Below are 17,065 nucleotides of genomic sequence, written 5' to 3' on the forward strand. Positions count from 1 at the left end.
CGTGCCACCACCCGGTGCCTACCAGTTTCCCGCTGGGTATCCGCATGGGTACGCTGGAGAAGATCATGGTGCCAGCAGCGCCCGCACTGTGGCCTCGTAGTAAGGTCAGGCCGAGGCTCTCGTCGCTATTGGATCCGCTGGAAGGGCAGGAATACAATGTTCCGGGAACTTTCATTAACAAAAAAAAAGGAGAAGGGCGGGGCCGCCTCAGGTCCCGCCCACACAGCGCGGGCGGGCGGGTGGCAGCGTGTGCGGGCACTGGGGGCACGCTAGTGAGGGGCGGCGCCCGCTGCACGTGGGGCGGTGCATTGTTCCCGGGCGGGATTCCTGGCATACCTGACGAGTTAATCAGCAGATGAGGAGAGGAGCCCGGGACACAGTCCACATCCTCCCGCTCCCGGCTCAGCCCTGCTCTAGTAACACACAATAGGGAGCACTATGGAGAGCTCCCGGTCACCTCCGTGTGGCCCCTGCACAGCGCCTCCTCATGTACACCTAATGCTGTGTGTGTGTCTACACACCTGTATATGTGGATACTAGTACACACCCTCATGTGCCGCCAGCTAATGTCACACGCTGCGTTCTTGGACCATTTTTAAAAACGCTTGCGTTTTTGCATGTTTATTGTGTCTATGGCTGGTTTGAATCCTGCATTAACATTTTCACAGCTGCTTACACTTCCACAAATGAAGAAAAACAGATTCAGGCCAACCAAATACATGGTTAACATGCAAAAACGCATGCATTCAAGTGCATTTAAGAACGCACTGGGTGATAGCACCCTAAAAATACGCCAGTCCACACTAAACTACAACAATCTTTCCTAGAGACATCAATGAAGATTGAGATATTGGTTCTGGGTTTGGATACCAAAGGCAAATATAGAGGAAAATAATTGTTTTAAAATTAAGGCTACATTCACACGAAGCTATGGGGTACATATATACGGCTGGCGTATATACGTCCCCCATACACGGCAATGGGTGCACGGCGCCCTACGGGAGCGGTTTGGTGGAGAACTTGTGCGATACCGTTCCGTAGCAGTGAGAAAGATAGGACATGTTCTAACTTTCTCCGGAATACTGCGCCGTGCACCATACATTGCTATGGAGAGGGGGGGGGGGGGTGAGCAGCACTAATCCTCTCCTCTCCACAGCGCCGATGTACTACGGTACGGCGGGCATTCATCATGTGAATGTAGCCTAATTTTGTATCAGTCCTCAATAACATACACGAAAACTATGGTACTACACAGCAGGTCGCTGGTGTACCCGCGCAGAGTGCTGTAATATGGCATATATCACATCCGTTAGTGTGCATGAGGCCAAAAACTTGATATAAAAGATAATTGTTTAATCAATTTCAGGCCAAGGAAACAAGTAGAGGAATTGCTGTGAGTTATGGCAGTTTCAGAGGACCCTGGTCAATCCGTGAATCCTAGACCGCGCTCTGGCCGAATTTCACAAGAATGATAGTGATATATAATCTTGATTACAATTCAGTGCAGTTGTTCCATGGGGAAGAAGAGACTCCATGCATCATATATCAATATGATGCAAGGAGTATCACCCTTTTCACTTTGGTTCGTGAAACAGGAAGGACACTGCATGGTCCATGATTCACAGACTGACCACTGTCATCTGAACCTGCCCTTGGTCAGTGGCTAACCCCAAACATTTTACATTAGCATTTTGGATGGTGTGTATTCACATCCCATCTCGTCACATCCTGCACACAAAAACCCCATCACTTACTGCTGCGGATTACATTTGTGGAGTGCAAGCTAACCTAACCTCATAGTTTTAGCCCTGGTGGCCCAGTGCCAGCTCCTGCAACTTTGTTAGACTGTTATCTTATAAGAATTGTTGAGATCTGCCAATGACCTGCCATAGGTATCGAGGTTATGGCTGAGAAAAGTGTTTGGCCTAAGAAGTGACCTGGCTTCAGTATTTATCCACACACACTGCAATATTTTCTATGTATCTTGGATATGATGGATTTGGAGACCAAAGGGGTATTCCCGGAATAAGCATCATTTATATTCAAATGGGTCTAATATGTAATTAGCTGTTATTGAAATGTTTGCTCCTCTTAACAGAAAAATGCTGTAGACATACACAATAATGAAGAATTAAAATGCTACTGGCCCATTAGTCCCTGTTGAGGAGACACAGGACAGACGATGCCGCTGGTCACATGTCCACATCACATGTCCTGCAGCTGCCTGGGCAGGTCATGTGATCATTACTACGTGTGACTGTAGTGGGTTGGTTGCAGTGCATCCAGTATGGCCGGTGTTGTGATGATTTGTAATGATGGCAGTTGCACACATCATTACTATGGTAACAGAGCAGGACAGTATGTTACATCATTGCTGGAAGCAGAGCATAAGAGGGAGGAGCTGTTACTGAGCACTAAAGGATCATGGGATTTGTAATATCCTGTGGTGACCATCTTGGAGATAACTCCACCTACTTTAGAAATCCTATAAAATTTTGTTGATTCATAAAAGAAAGCTATTTAAGCTCCACTTAATTAAATTCAGTTTTGTTGTATTCATTTACTACTAGTGTTATGGGTTTTTGTAGCAGATTTCATTCATTTCATTCATATTCCCATAATACCCCTTCAAAGACAACTGTCTCCCACAGCCAGACTTATCCATAAAGAAATCCATGCAATGGAACTCAATAGTTTAGGGGGACCAAACACTGATGTCAGATGCAAACAATTTTCCTGAATCACTTATTTAAGAATGTGTTAAGCTGAACCCAGCATCCCTTCCTATCTCTTCCGCGGACATTTAAATTGCATGTGTGATAAAACAGTATACAAGTTAATGATGCATCTTGGGGCTATCTTTTATATGCTTGCTTCATCCTGTCCAAAGTTACTTATATCAGCCTGGAGAAAGGAAGCTTGATCTTATCCAATTGTGTCTGAAAGAACAGTACAAAGTCTAAACCTTGCCATACATTATATATTATATGTGCATAAACTCCTCAGCTCTCAGCCCCCTCCTTTGTGCTCCTAAACAGCTCCTCCCTCCTGCTTCTTCAAAGAGCTCACAGCCTGGAGATATCAGAGGGAGAGGGAGGAGCTGTACAGGAGCACAAATGTGGGGGCTGAGAGCCAGGGAGTTTGCAGCACAGACAAGTCACGTGTTGTTTTTTTAAATGCAGCCAAACCAATGCCCAACCCCTAGGACTACACAGAAGATTTTCTCAGGAAGCCAGGTAAGTTATAACACACAATTATATTGTAATGCAAATGCTTATAGAAGGCAGAAAAACATAATTGCAATGCACGCATAATGGGTTTCTACAATCTGTCTTTAGTGAAAATGAGGTCCCTGGTGACAGGTTCGTTTTAAATGAAACCAACCATCAAAATCAAGCATGATAAAATGCCATGCAGTATAGAAATAACCGGGCCATGCCAGATTGCCAATACTATACTATAAAAATCCTAATAACATTGCCATATGTTGACCAAAGAACCACCTTAATAATTTGCCTAATAGAGCCATTAGTATCAATTTCTTTAAACATTTCTTTTAAATATTTATTCAGTAAATATAGTGGAACAGATAGCTGTCTGTCCAATCGAAATATACAGCAACTCTCATACAGTATGAATAAGCTGATATATGTGTATATGAATGGAGAGCGCTGCTGCCATCATCTCCTGGCTGCAGCTTATCTCACCATAACAAAAGGAGCAGGCAGTTACTTCATATCTTCCATCATAACATTTACCCCTTCCAGCTTAAAGGAAACCTACCACCAACAGATCTACCTTAATAGGTAGATCTGTGGTGGTAGGTTTCCTTTAAACTGAAAGAGGTAAATGTTACGAAATAATCTTAGTCTGGCGATATAATGTGTATGGGGCCTCACAAGTTTTCTTGCCCTCAAAAAACATTTTTGGGTGAAACCAATATTAAATATATGTTACAATCCCCTCCCAGAATGTCATGATCTATTATTTTCATGATGCTTTTAATAGAGCAGATTTTATCCGCTCTCATCACCTACATCCTTGAAATAGATTATTCCAGATTAGGGTCCCCGTTCTAAAAACTGACATAGGGATATTATTCAGGAACTTTAGCCAACACTCAGTAGGAGTGTTTCCATAGGAGTCAATGAAAGAGCCGCAATCAAGATTTACTAAATCCAACTTTTTATGCCATTTCCTGTGGAAAGTCAGCAAGAAAATAATTATTTATACCTACACCTAATGATAGATTACTGCATCATTTCACATTCCTAGTCTGGTGTCCAACATAGCAGAAGGATCATGCACATAGGGAATTAGAGGTGCTTGTTGTAGGTTGTCAATCTAGAACAGTGATGGCCAACCTATGACACGCGTGTCAGCACTGACACATGTAGCCATTTTCAGTGACACACGGCTGCTGGAGAAAAATTGCTGTAGTGCAGTTGTCTGTTGTCTGGGGCCGGTCGGGTGGTCGGTTGGCGATGTGGTCTGCAGCGAGCGGCTGCATCTCAGTCAGAGAGATCGCAGCTGCTGCTCCTGTCCTCCCTTCCTGCTCTGCGGAGGCCGCCCAATGACGCCAGAGTGGAGCGTGGAGACAGAGCAGCCCTAGCTCGCAAAGACGCAACCTATGCTGTGCCCGCGCGGGAACATCTACACAGGAGCTGAAGCGGCCTGAAGAGGAGTAACGGAGGCTCGTGGTGTCGTTGGAGCCTGTGCCAGTTAGGTAAGTTAATTTATTGAGTTGAGCTCTGCTGGGCTGGGCTGTAATGTACACTCTTTGGGGGGGCACATCTCAGGACACAAATGTCCTTAAAACTAGCTGTTGCTGGACTGCCACAGGTTCGCCATCACTGGAAGAATTCCCCCTCACTTATCTTAGTTCATGGCACCCCACACAAGTTACATAACAGCAAGACCAACAAAAGAAACCAACTGACAGATTAACAAAGAAGTCACTAAGCAGGTAAGTTAAATAACTATACGTATTTGTTATTTAAACTATAAATATCACAAAATTAGGTTTTTTTTCTCAAGGTGGCACACCACCCGAGTTATGCTCGGTTTTTTGACAAATTTTGACACACCAAGTTCAAAAGGTTGCCCATCACTGATCTAGAACATCATGTATAGTAAGTAAGAACCAAGATCTGAAAGTTGACTTTCAGCCAAATACTCTTGGAAGTTCAATGGGAATAAATGTCTTTAGGCCTTAATAATGCATAATATTGTACCTATATGTCTTTTTATAGATAGGTTACTTTCAGTGTGAAATTGGACTTCCGGTAAGGTTCCGATAATAAATGAATGGGAGAATGCATTGTATCAGGTAAAGGCCAATGAAAAATTCTGATTTATGGGAAATCATTCTTTGGAAAAATGGGAGAGTTTATGAATGGTGGATTCAAATTAGGAGGTGATGGAGGTTAGAAAAAAACAGATTTTGAGCTCTCATAGATTTCAATGTTCAGATACTGCCTGAAGATAGGGCATTGACAGGCTCCCATTGAAATTTATCCGCCTGTGTGAACATATGCTTAGGATAAAAACAAATGAATGTACTGGGTCTGAAAATCCTGGATCGCATAGTAGCTGGATTACATGGATCAAACCAGAGGGCAGAAGGACAGATGCAAGATATTCATGCTTCCCTGTGGGACAATAGCACCGAACTGTAATCAGCATAACTTTTTCTTCAGTTAAAATTAGGGACACCTTAATGGAAGCCCAGCGGACCCTATCGTAGTCAATCGGGTCGTTTGGGCACAGTTGCCGTCCATTGTATTCCATTTTATTAATTATTCTGCTCCTGTTATGAAACAGAACAACAGAAGCCCTAGTGTCTGCTTGTCCCAAGACTAAGCTGTTTTACTAACTTTACATGCAATATGGAATGTGGTATAGTCCATCTAACCTTCAATTTCTCTGCAGAACTTCAACAATATTTTTCACTCAATGAACATGCATAAAATACAGACAAACAATACAATAAGAAGGTACTTCTGTTCATACTGTTTATGTCTTTGTTTAGTGCTTTGAATTCTGCCAGAATTCTTATTCTGTCAGTTCTTATTCCCTTTAATCACAAAAAGTTTTGACAACTCATCTCATACTCAGGATAAAGGACTAGACAAGGTCTAGTGACGCATAAATGCTTCTTCCAGAAACAGCACAGTGGGGTAGCGCTAATCTGTATTGTCACCCACTACTTGTGGTCACGTATGGCGCTTTTTCTAAAAGAAAGCAGCCTTGATTTTGTAGTCCTGGACAACCCATTTAAGCTGTCACTCTCTGCTTCATGCTGGGGACCCTACCCCATCTATGATTTCAGCTTCCTATTACTATAATAAACCAGAATATTCATTCATCATATCACTTATTGTTGGCACTTTTTCTTCTATTGTCCCTTTATGTACTGGATTATTATGTGTTTTAAAAAGTAAAACATCATAAAGTGCATGCAAATAAAAGTAAGTAAAATAAAAAGCCTAATTGGCCTAATTTTGGAAAATGAATGTCATTTCTAAATACAGCAGTTACAGTATGTACCGCTTGGATGTTTACGGCCTCTATGTTCTGATCACCAGGGAGTACGTAATGTCAGTGTGGATTTGGGAACGTCTGGGTCGATGACCTAATCCATGAGAGCACAGTAAAAGAACTGTGATGTCCTAACAAGTTTACAAATTTATGCCATTTATTTTAATTTTTTTAATTTGAATTCACGAGTTTGGCTGCGTTCTTCAAAGGGATCGAGATGAATGGGCAAGTAGCTAAGTGTCATACTATTATCATTCTTATAGAAGTATAATTCTGAATAGATTTCCCCACTATTAAAAGTTATTTACATTTTACAAGAATGTGCCATCACCTCTCCATTGGTAGGGATTTTATTGCCTGAGACTGGAAGGGCTGTCATACCAGATCCCTATAAGTAAGGATCAGACTACTGTGCAGAAAAAGAAACAGAAAGTGAATACTTTTGGACTACAAAGGCCACTGCACATTATTAAAACATCAGACAAGGATAAAGAGATCAGTGGGGTACCAGGAGATGGCAACACAACCAGCCGGGGTCCACAATGTAGGAGACCATTCACATATATCAGTTACCATCAGTTTTTTAAAAAAAATCTCAAGTCAACACAACTCAAGGTAAAAGTGATGCAAAGATGTGAATATAAAACTGAATGCAACTGGCCCACATTTATTAACCCCTACGGGACACAGCATCTTTTGGCCTAAAGGACGCAGACCCATTTTTCAAATCTGGCCTGTGTCACTATAAGTGGTTATAGCGTGGGAACGCTATGAGATATCCAGGGGATTTTGAGATTGTTTTCTCGTGACACATTGTACTTCAAATTAGTTTAAAAATTTGGATGAAATCTTTTGCGTTTAGTTATGAAAAAAAACAAAATTTGGCAAAAAATTGGAAAAATTCTATATTTTCAACGTTCTAAATTCTCTACTTTTGATGCAGATAGTCATAGCACCCAAATAAATTCATAACTAACATTTCCCAAATGTCTGCTTTATGTTGGCATGGTTTTTTTAAGATTCCACATATTTTACTAGAATGTTCTGAGGCTCAGAATTTAGGTATCATTTTTCACATTTTTTGTAAAATCACCAAAACCCGTATTTAGATGGACCTGCTCAACTTCTAATTGACACTGAGAGGCCTAAATAATAGCTAGACTCATAAATTACCCCATTGTGGAAACTACACCCCTCAACGTATGAAAAACCACTTTTAAGAAGTTTGTTAACCCTTTAGGTGTTTTATAGGGGTTAAAACAAAACGGAGGTGCAGTCTGAAAATTGTAATATTTTTTCACAATGCACTCATTTTGGGTGGAAAATTAAACATTTACAATGGATTAAATGAAAAAAGGCTCCACAAAGTTTGATACCCAATTTCTCCCGAGTACACCGATACCCTATATGTGGTGGTAACCTGCTGTATGGGCACACGGCTGGGCATAGGAGGGAAGGAGGCGCCATCCAGATCCGATTTGCTATGTCACATTGTACAGGCTATAATTTTTTTCTTTTTTTATTGAGGACCTATAGGGGCTTATTTCTTTTGCCACATGAGATGCACTTTTCTGGTACATAATTTTGGGGCATCTATAGCTAATTGGTGAGATTTAATTAAAGCTTTGTTGGTGGAGGAAATGAAAATCGTCAATTTTTAGGAACATTTTTATGTGTTTTTTTTTTGGCCGTTAACCATACCATAAAAATAGTATATTATTTTTATTCTATAGGTCGCCACGATTACAAAAATACTTCATGTATATATATTTTTTATTTTTTCCCATTTTTACTGAATAAAAAGTAATTTGGCAAAATTGTTGTTAATTTTAGCATCACCGTCTTTCATATGCATAACTTTTTTATTTTTCACCTCACAAATCTGTTTAAGGGCTTATTTTTTGCGAGAATGATTGTTCTTTTTAGTGGTCTTATTTTAGATTGCGTAACTTTTTTAAATCACTTTTTAGAGCATTTTTAAAGGGCATTAATAAAAAATCATCTTTTTTTCAGAGAGAGTTTTTTGAGGTTGTTTTTTACGGGGTTCACTTTGCGGATCTAATAACGATTCTGTTTTATTATGCAGATTGTTACAGACGCAGGGATACCAAATATGTGGGGGTTTTGTGTATTTTATTCAATTGTACTGAATAAAAACTAATTTGGAGAAAATCTTATTCATTTTAGCATCACCATCTATTCATATGCATAACTTTTTTATTTTTTGGCTGACAAATCTGGTTAGGGGCTTATTTTTTGCGAGAACAGTTGTTCTTTTTAGTGGGCTTATTTTAGAGTGCATAAAATTTTTTAAATCACTTTTTAGAGCATTTTTTATAGGGTATTAATTAAAAATTATCTTTTTTTCGGAAAGTTTTTTGCGTTTTTTTCCTCCGGCGTTTACCGTGCGGGTCCAGTAATGATTCTGTTTTATTATGCAGATTGTTACGGACGCGGCAATACCAAACATGCGGGGGTTTTTTGTGTTTTTATGTTTTTTATACTTTATTAAGTGTTTTTATGGGAAAGTGACATTTTAGGGGCTTATATTTTTATGTATTTATTTTTTATTTATTATAATGTGTAGTGTTAAGTGTTTTTGCATAATTTTACTTCTACATACTTGAACTTAAACCAGTGATACTCTGATCACTGGTTTAAGTTCAATACACTGCTCTACAATACTATTTTATTGTAGAGCAGTGTAAACTGTCTAAGCATGCTTGCGCATGCTCAGACAGTTTGCAGTCAGACCCGGAAGGGTTCTGGCTGCCATGGAAACCGGGCAGCTCCGGGGCACATGCCAGTCCTCGGAGCTGCCCAGGAGAGGATCGGATCCCCCGGTAAGCGGCACGGGGGATCCGATCCATAGGGGGAAGACCCTTACACGCCGCGGTCATGCTTGACCGCGGCGTGTAAGGGGTTAACACCCGCGATCGGAGTCGGCTCCGATCGCGGGTGTTAGCGCAGGCTGTCAGCTGTACTAGACAGCTGACAGCCGCTGCTTCTGGTACCGGCTCCGTTCGTGAGCCGGTGCCAGAAGCAGGACGTTATAGTGCGTCCTGGTGCGCTAAGTATCTAGCCACCGGGACGTACTATAACGTCCTGGTGCGCCTAGGGGTTAAAGCGTTTGCACATTTCTGTCTGACTTTGCACATAAAAGAATGTGAAAACTACTTGCACATGTATTTATAAAGAGTCAGCGCCAGTTTTGTGTTGTGGCTGCACTGTGCCCCACAAGACAGAAAAAATGTGCACAAGTGGTGTCACTGCTTAGTTGGAGTTTGGGCAAAGATAATGCTGCTGGATTTTGACACAACATCATTGTGGAGTAAATATTTTTCACCATGATAAATTATCTGATGTATGTATTTTTTTTTTTTTTAAAGAAGCAAGTCCTATTTATTAACTGCTAAGTATACATGTATCCTTTAAAGAGAACCCGTCAGGCAAAATAACCCCCTAAACTAAATATATTTTCATAAACTGCCATTAGAGAGCATTGCCTCTATCCCTTCATTGTCCCTCTACATGCCTGTAAACCTAAGCAATGAGGTCCTAAAGCTGTATGCAAATGACCTGTGAAATGTCCAATGAGTCATTAGCATATTCAAGCTGTCCACCTTATTCATGAGTGGGAGGCACAACCACACCCCCAGTGCTTGACTGACAGCCTGTATAATGGTGTGAGGCTGTATAATGATGTGCTTCCTGGTGCTGGCACCCCCTGCAGCCTGTGTGTGTATAGGAGAGATACAACAACTCCAGGCAGCCATGTTATAGCAGAACATGTCAGGTACTTGTGTAGCTGATGTCTTTGTCTCTGTGTATTGGAGGACAGAACATGTCAGCAGATGCAGCAAACACACCAGCAATGCTTTACTATACATTATACACAGGCATGAGCAGGGGGAGGAGAGGGGAAGGGTAACCCGGGTGACATCACTGCCTCTGACCATGTGACCAGCCTCATTTAAATAATAAAGAAAAGATGATTTTTGCAATGATTAATGTATGAATTGACTAGATAAAGGCTGGGATGGATCATTGTGAGCTGCTCCAACAGGTAGTGGTGACAGAAATAGTGACAGACCTGATGACAGGTGTCTTTTAACCTGGAAGCATGATGTTTGCTCATGGAATTTACTGAAAGCAATGAGATATTTTGATAATTCATGTCCCACATACAGTAGTACAGCATGTTAAACTATGGCAGCCATCAATAATCAACAGACAGTTGTTGGCAAAGAACTAATGCAAGTGTGAACATGGCCTCATTTTGTTATATATTATGTAAGGAGTAACTTGTGTGACACCATAGAGCTTCACAGAGGATTATGGCTTCTCCACTTGGTTTACAAAAACTTCTAATTAGATAAATTGGATAATTGGTTTAAAGTAAGCAGATCACGGTAACCAAGGACACATCACAGTAACCAGACTTTCAGGCAGATTATAGTATATATTTTGGAGTAACAGTCCACAACCACAACTGCCTCACAACCACTAAGATAGATAAATCACCGGGGCCAGATGGCATACACCCCCGGGTTCTGCATGAACTATGTACCGTGATAGACAGACCATTATTTTTAATATTTGAAGATTCATTGAGGACTGGTTATGTTCCACAGGACTGGTGGAACATGTGGTACCAATATACAAAAAAGGATCAAAAAGCGATCCTGGAAACTACAGACCTGTGAGTCTAACTTCTGTGGTGGGGAAAATATTTGAGGGGTTTGTTAGAGATGCTATCCTGGAGTATCTCACTGTACATAACCTTATAACCCAGCGTCAGCATGGGTTTATAAGAGATCGGTCCAGTCAGACTAATCTGATTGGTTTCTACGAGGAGGTAAGTTCAAGACTGGATCTGGGGGACGCTGTGGATGTTGTATATCTGGACTTTTCAAAGGCATTTGACACCGTGCCGCATAAAAGGTTGGTATATAAAATGAGACTGCTGGGAATAGGGGAAAATCTGTGTATTTGGGTAAGTAATTAGATTAGTGATAGAAAACAGAGGGTCGTCATTAATGGCACATTCTCAGATTGGGTTGACGTTTCCAGTGGAGTGCCACAGGGGTCAGTATTGGGGCCACTTCTTTTTAATATTTTTATTAATGACCTTGTAGTGGGTTTACACAGTCAAGTTTCAATATTTGCAGATGATACTAAGCTGTGTAAAGTAATAAATACTGAGGTCGATAGTTTAGCATTACAGAGGGTTTTGTGGAAGCTTGAGGAGTGGGCAGAGAAATGGTTGATGAGTTTTAATGTAGATAAATGTAAAGTTATGCACTTGGGCCATGGAAACAAAAAGTATAATTATGTTCTAAACCAGTGGTTCTCAACCTGTGGGTCGTGATCCCAGCAGGGGTCGAACGACCAAAACACAAGGGTCGCCTAAAGCCTTTGGAGCCACGATTTTATTGTGTTTTTACTGCAAATCGCATGGTTTGGGGTCACCACAACATGAGAAACTGTATTGCGGGGTCACAGCATTACAAAGGTTGAGAACCACTGTTCTAAACAGTCAATTACTTGGTAAAACTGGAGCTGAAAAGGACTTGGGGGTATTGGTGGATGGTAAACTTAATTTTAGTGACCAGAGCCAGGCGGCTGCTGCTAAAGCAAATAAAATGATGGGATGTATCAAGAGAGGAATAGATTCTCATGATAAAGACATAGTTTTGCCCTTATACAAATCCCTGGTCAGACCACACATGGAATATTGTGTACAGTTTTGGGCACCAGTGTATAAAAAGGATATAGTAGAGGAGAGCAACCAAGGTTATTAGGGATATGCAGGGACTAGAATACAATGACAGATTACAAAATTTGGGATTATTCAGTTTAGAAAAAAAACGACTGAGGGGAGACCTCATTACAATGTACAAATACCTGAACGGACAGTACAAGGATCTCTCCAAAGATCTTTTTATACCTGGGCTGTGACCAGGACAAGGGGGCATCCTCTGCGCCTAGAGGAGAGGCGATTTTACCATCACCATAGACAAAGGTTCTTTACTGTAAGAGCAGTGAGACTATGGAACTCTCTGCCGCAGGAGGTTGTTATGGCGGACTCTATGTACATGTTCAGACTGCATCGCAATCAGCTTTGAGGTGGTTTTAGGTGCAGTTTTGTCACTTGAACAGGTGAAAGACATGAACTGAACAAGTGAATTTGATTTTGAAGGGAAAACCTGCTCCACAAATGTCATTCACTCGTTCAGTTCATGGCTTTCACCTGTTCAAGTGACAAAACTGCACCTAAAACCACCTCAAAGCTGATTGCGATGCAGTTTTAACTGCAATGTGTGAACGCACCCTAAAGGAAACCTACCACGAGGAACTTACCATCAGTAGTTATTTTTGATGATAGATGCCTCCTGCCTGCCTCTACCCTAATCTGTAATTTAATAATCCTGGAACGTGTTTAAAACTTTATTTTAGTAATATGTAAAGTAACTGCAGAGGCTACTTGGGCGTTTAGTAGCCTGGCCGGGCACTGGGTGCTGAGGATAGTACATGCCTCATTAGCCTCTGCAGTTAATTTACATCTTACTAAAATAAAGTTTATAACAAGTTTGGTTATGTTCCAGGATTATTAAATTACAGATTAGGGCAGAGGCAGGCAGGAGGAACCTACCATCAGATCTATTTCTTAAGGTAGATTCCTCATGGTAGGTTTCCTTTAACTTATGACTCCTATGTATGGAACATCTGAAAAAATGTTTAAATCTTAAATGGTCAATGATTCATTAAATATTTGGCCTGACTTGTATATATGTACATCCCTTGCAAAGATGTATCTGTGTGCCCTAATATATAAAAGGATATATGGGCATGGGTCACCTTTATGACAATATACTTTAGAATGTGTATATACCATGCTATTTTTTATATGCTCATTTCCATGAGCGCTTGAATTCAAAGGGTTAACTTTACATTAGCATCTGCTATTAGTAATGCACTCATGAACCACATAGGAGGGGCATGAGGAAGGAGGAAACAGCTCAAACTAATCAATAGCAATTAGTAGATAGGAAACACAGAGAGAGAAAGAGAGGAGACCCCAGAGTGTGAAAAGAGGTCAGTCCTCTGGGAGTTCTGAGGATAGAAGTGTAAAGGCCACAGCTGATGCTGCTGTATCACCAGCCAGGACATGGCAATTAGACAACATGTTTGCTACAATGTATACTGTTTGTTTCCTGGCCGAAGCTATATTTTACTCTACAAATGTCTACTGATTTACATAGTAGCTTTCTAATCTGTATGCATTGAAAGGACAAAGGAACAGTATAGGGATCAATATTGCTACATCTTCCAATGCAGTGCTAAAACTAAAACCAGGTGTGGATCACGGGGGAAGCAACAAGCACTTGGTGGCCATAGACCGATTAGTCCTATGGTAAAAACAGGCCCACATAGGCAAATGTGTCACATTTTTACTTAGCTTCCACATCAGCTTTTCCTTCCACCAGTAAAACGCTGTGTGAACCTACCCTTAAGGGCATAAAACTATAAAGAACAGATGGTTTCTCTCTGAATTGAATCCACTCCTGGTCTAAGCTTTTAGGTCAGGGACACACAGGCATAATCTCTGTGGGCTAGCCAACCCAAAGTGATTTACAGTCAGAGCATATTGGATGGGATCGCTACATGCTGCCTAAAAAAAAATCAGCAGTGCAAAATAATTTACATTGCATTATGATTCTTGCTGTAGAATCTGAATGCTTGTCTTAACCTTTGCAACAATTTTATACATGACCAGAATCACTCTGAAATATCTGCCGTGGATATTGCACAGAGATTACATCCCATGTGTTGCTATTCTAAACGTATTTTCCAAAAATAAAAATTGTTTAGTCAATTACTGGCCTTAGCAGTCCAGTTACCTTCATTCACATGTGAATGTCCCAAAGACCAGTGTGCAGAGACTGGTACCAGAGGAGTGAGTATGTGTTTTATTTGCACAAAAGATGTCCCTTGCGGGTTTTCACTCATTATGGAAAACCCCTTTATACATGTCATCTGAACCCTTAATAAAAGTTGATAAAAACCTGTTTAAAAACTGTCTTTGTCCTGGGCCCCTAGTACTGGTTAAGGGGGCAGTCACACGTTGTGTTCTGTTTGTGTCTAACACATGCATTTTCAAACAGCTGAAGAGGACATTTTCATTGTTGTCAACATTGTGTTTACAAAATGTTAACACACGTGTTAAGACATTGTTAACGAACATGTATGCTAACATCAAGTTAACATGTATTAACATGTGTTAACAAAGCATTGACGCATGTGTTTTGTAAATGCAATGTTGACACCAATGTAATTAGGCAAGTCTCTTCTTCAGCTGTTTCATGCTTTCGACGCAAATAAAGCACAATGTGTGAGCCTAAGGCCGGCGCCACACGTGGCGCTTTGTCTGCGTTTGCATTTGCAAGCCGGGCCCACCGAGGCGGGCCTCGGCCCGATCGCATCAGCGTTTCTATGGCCTTAGGGTGAAGACACACGTGGCGTTTTTAGGCCGTTTTTGGGCCATTTTTACTAAGTGCGTTTTCAGATCGTAAAAAACGCATGCGTTATAAAACGCATGCGTTATAAAACGCATGAGTTTTTGAAAAACGCATGCGTTTTTTACAGGTTTGACCAATTATCTTAATTCAAACTGGTCAAAAACGCATGCGTTTTCAAAAAACGCATGCGTTTTTAACTATCTGAAAACGCACTAACTAAAAACGGCCCAAAAACGGCCTAAAAACGCCACATGTGTCTTCACCCTTAAGGTGCAGTCTCATGTCACATCTAAGGCCACGGTCACACGTTCCACTAGACGTGCGTTCATAATGCGACGCTAGCGTACAGGGGGAGGTCCTCGGCCCGAACGCACATGTGTTTCCAGAGAAACGCATGCGATGGGCTTAACAATTGCATGCGTTTCCCTGGAAACGCATGTGTGTTCGGGCCGAGGACCTGCCCCTGTGTGCTAGCGTCAGGTTATGACGGACGCCTAGCGGTACGTGTAACCGCGGCCTAAGGGTGATGTCAGACGTGGCACTTTGTCTGCATTTGCAAACGCAGGCAAAGTCACGCCCACCGGGGCGGCCGGCGGCCCAATCGCATCGGCATTTCTATGGAAACGCCTGCGATCGGGAATGAGCCGCTGGTGTTTTGCTTTCATTTGTTTGCAAGCGCAGACAAAGCGTCACGTCTGACATCACCCTAACGCATGCATTTCAAAAATCTGAAGAGAGATTTGCCTACTTAAACAGCTGTTAACATTGTATTAACAAACACGTGTTAACGCAATGTTGTATGCGTTGATATCACGTTAAAATCTCTCTCCAGCTGGTGGAATGCAGTTTGAAACACATGCGTTATGGTGATGCCACACATGGCGGTTAGAATCCGTTTTTGGCCTGTTTTTATGCAAAACATATGCTTTTTGCTTAAAAACGGGCCAAAAATGGATTCAAAACGGGTTCAAAACGCCATGTGTGGCATCACCCTTAGATACAACATGTAACTGCATCTTTAACCGGTACTAGGGGGCCAGGAAAAAGACAGTTTTTTAAACTTTTATTAAGGGGTTTTCCAACATGAGTAAAAACCCTCAAGGGACATCTTTTGTACATAAAAAAAGAAATAAAACACATACTCACTCCTCTGGTACCAGTCTCTGCAGATACAAAACAACTGCTTTAACAAATAACAATAAAATAACAATAATGACCAAAGCCATCTCACTGTTTTGGTTTGCAAACCGGGGCTGCAACAGTGACTTCCCTTTGACAGCACTTTCCCATTACAGCCTAATATTAGGCTGAAACAGTCACGTGCAGTAGTGGATTATAACATAGGTGTGTGAGGCCCAAGTCATTGGGGGGTCCATGGCCACCCAAACCACCCACCAAATTTTATACTGAGAATGGCCTTCACACATGAAATCCTCATACATCTGTTCCTGCTGTCGATAAACATGTACACAAGAGTCATTTCAGGATCTTTGAAGGTCCTCCAAAGATCCTGAAACAACAGTTTGAAAGCAGAAAGAAAGGACAAATCCTCAAACTCCTTATCCTCCATGCCCAGTAGCGTAACTAGAAGCTGATGGGCCCCAGTGCAAAGTCTGTACCAGGCCCCTGACTATAATGTATGTTTTATAGCAATAGTCTTCTCATATGGGAAAGTGACACATTATGGGCCCCCTAAACCTCTTGGGCCTGGGTTACGTCCCTGTCCATGTCCCCTAAAGGCTTGGGCCCCAGGCTACCACCCAACCAACTGTATTATAATCTACTACTGGTGCAGCCCCTTTTTCATAATTTCTTCTATGGTTGATGTTTATGACCAGTGGCGTAACTAGAGTTCACTGGGCCCTGGGACAAAATTCCTAATGCCCCCCCCAATTATACCTAAAAAAACCTCAAAACCCTTTCTGCTAACCGACATTTCAGTGATTATTACATATTCTGCCCCCCTCAATTAATTATTTAATATTCTGTCCCCTCACAATTAA

The 17,065-nt window shown here is 41.4% G+C and overlaps 1 protein-coding gene across 6 annotated transcripts in view; it reads right to left on the bottom strand.

The window, feature by feature from the left end:
• RBMS2 (RNA binding motif single stranded interacting protein 2) overlaps window positions 1-17,065 on the bottom strand; it is a 72,788-nt gene that overhangs the window by 40,511 nt on the left and 15,212 nt on the right. Inside the window, exon 1 of one of the 6 annotated variants that reach the window (XM_072135006.1) lies at window positions 23-240. The exons of 3 other annotated variants lie outside the window; for them this stretch is intronic. In XM_072135006.1, the coding sequence (XP_071991107.1) occupies window positions 23-175 (153 nt within the window). In that variant the 5' untranslated portion in view covers window positions 176-240. Of the gene's footprint in view, window positions 1-22; window positions 241-17,065 lie in introns of those variants that run through there. 2 more of the 6 variants (XM_072135005.1, XM_072135007.1) reach the window with 2 other exon arrangements.

Source organism: Engystomops pustulosus, chromosome 2 (genome assembly GCF_040894005.1).
Source record: "Engystomops pustulosus chromosome 2, aEngPut4.maternal, whole genome shotgun sequence".
NCBI classification, from domain to species: domain Eukaryota; kingdom Metazoa; phylum Chordata; class Amphibia; order Anura; family Leptodactylidae; genus Engystomops; species Engystomops pustulosus.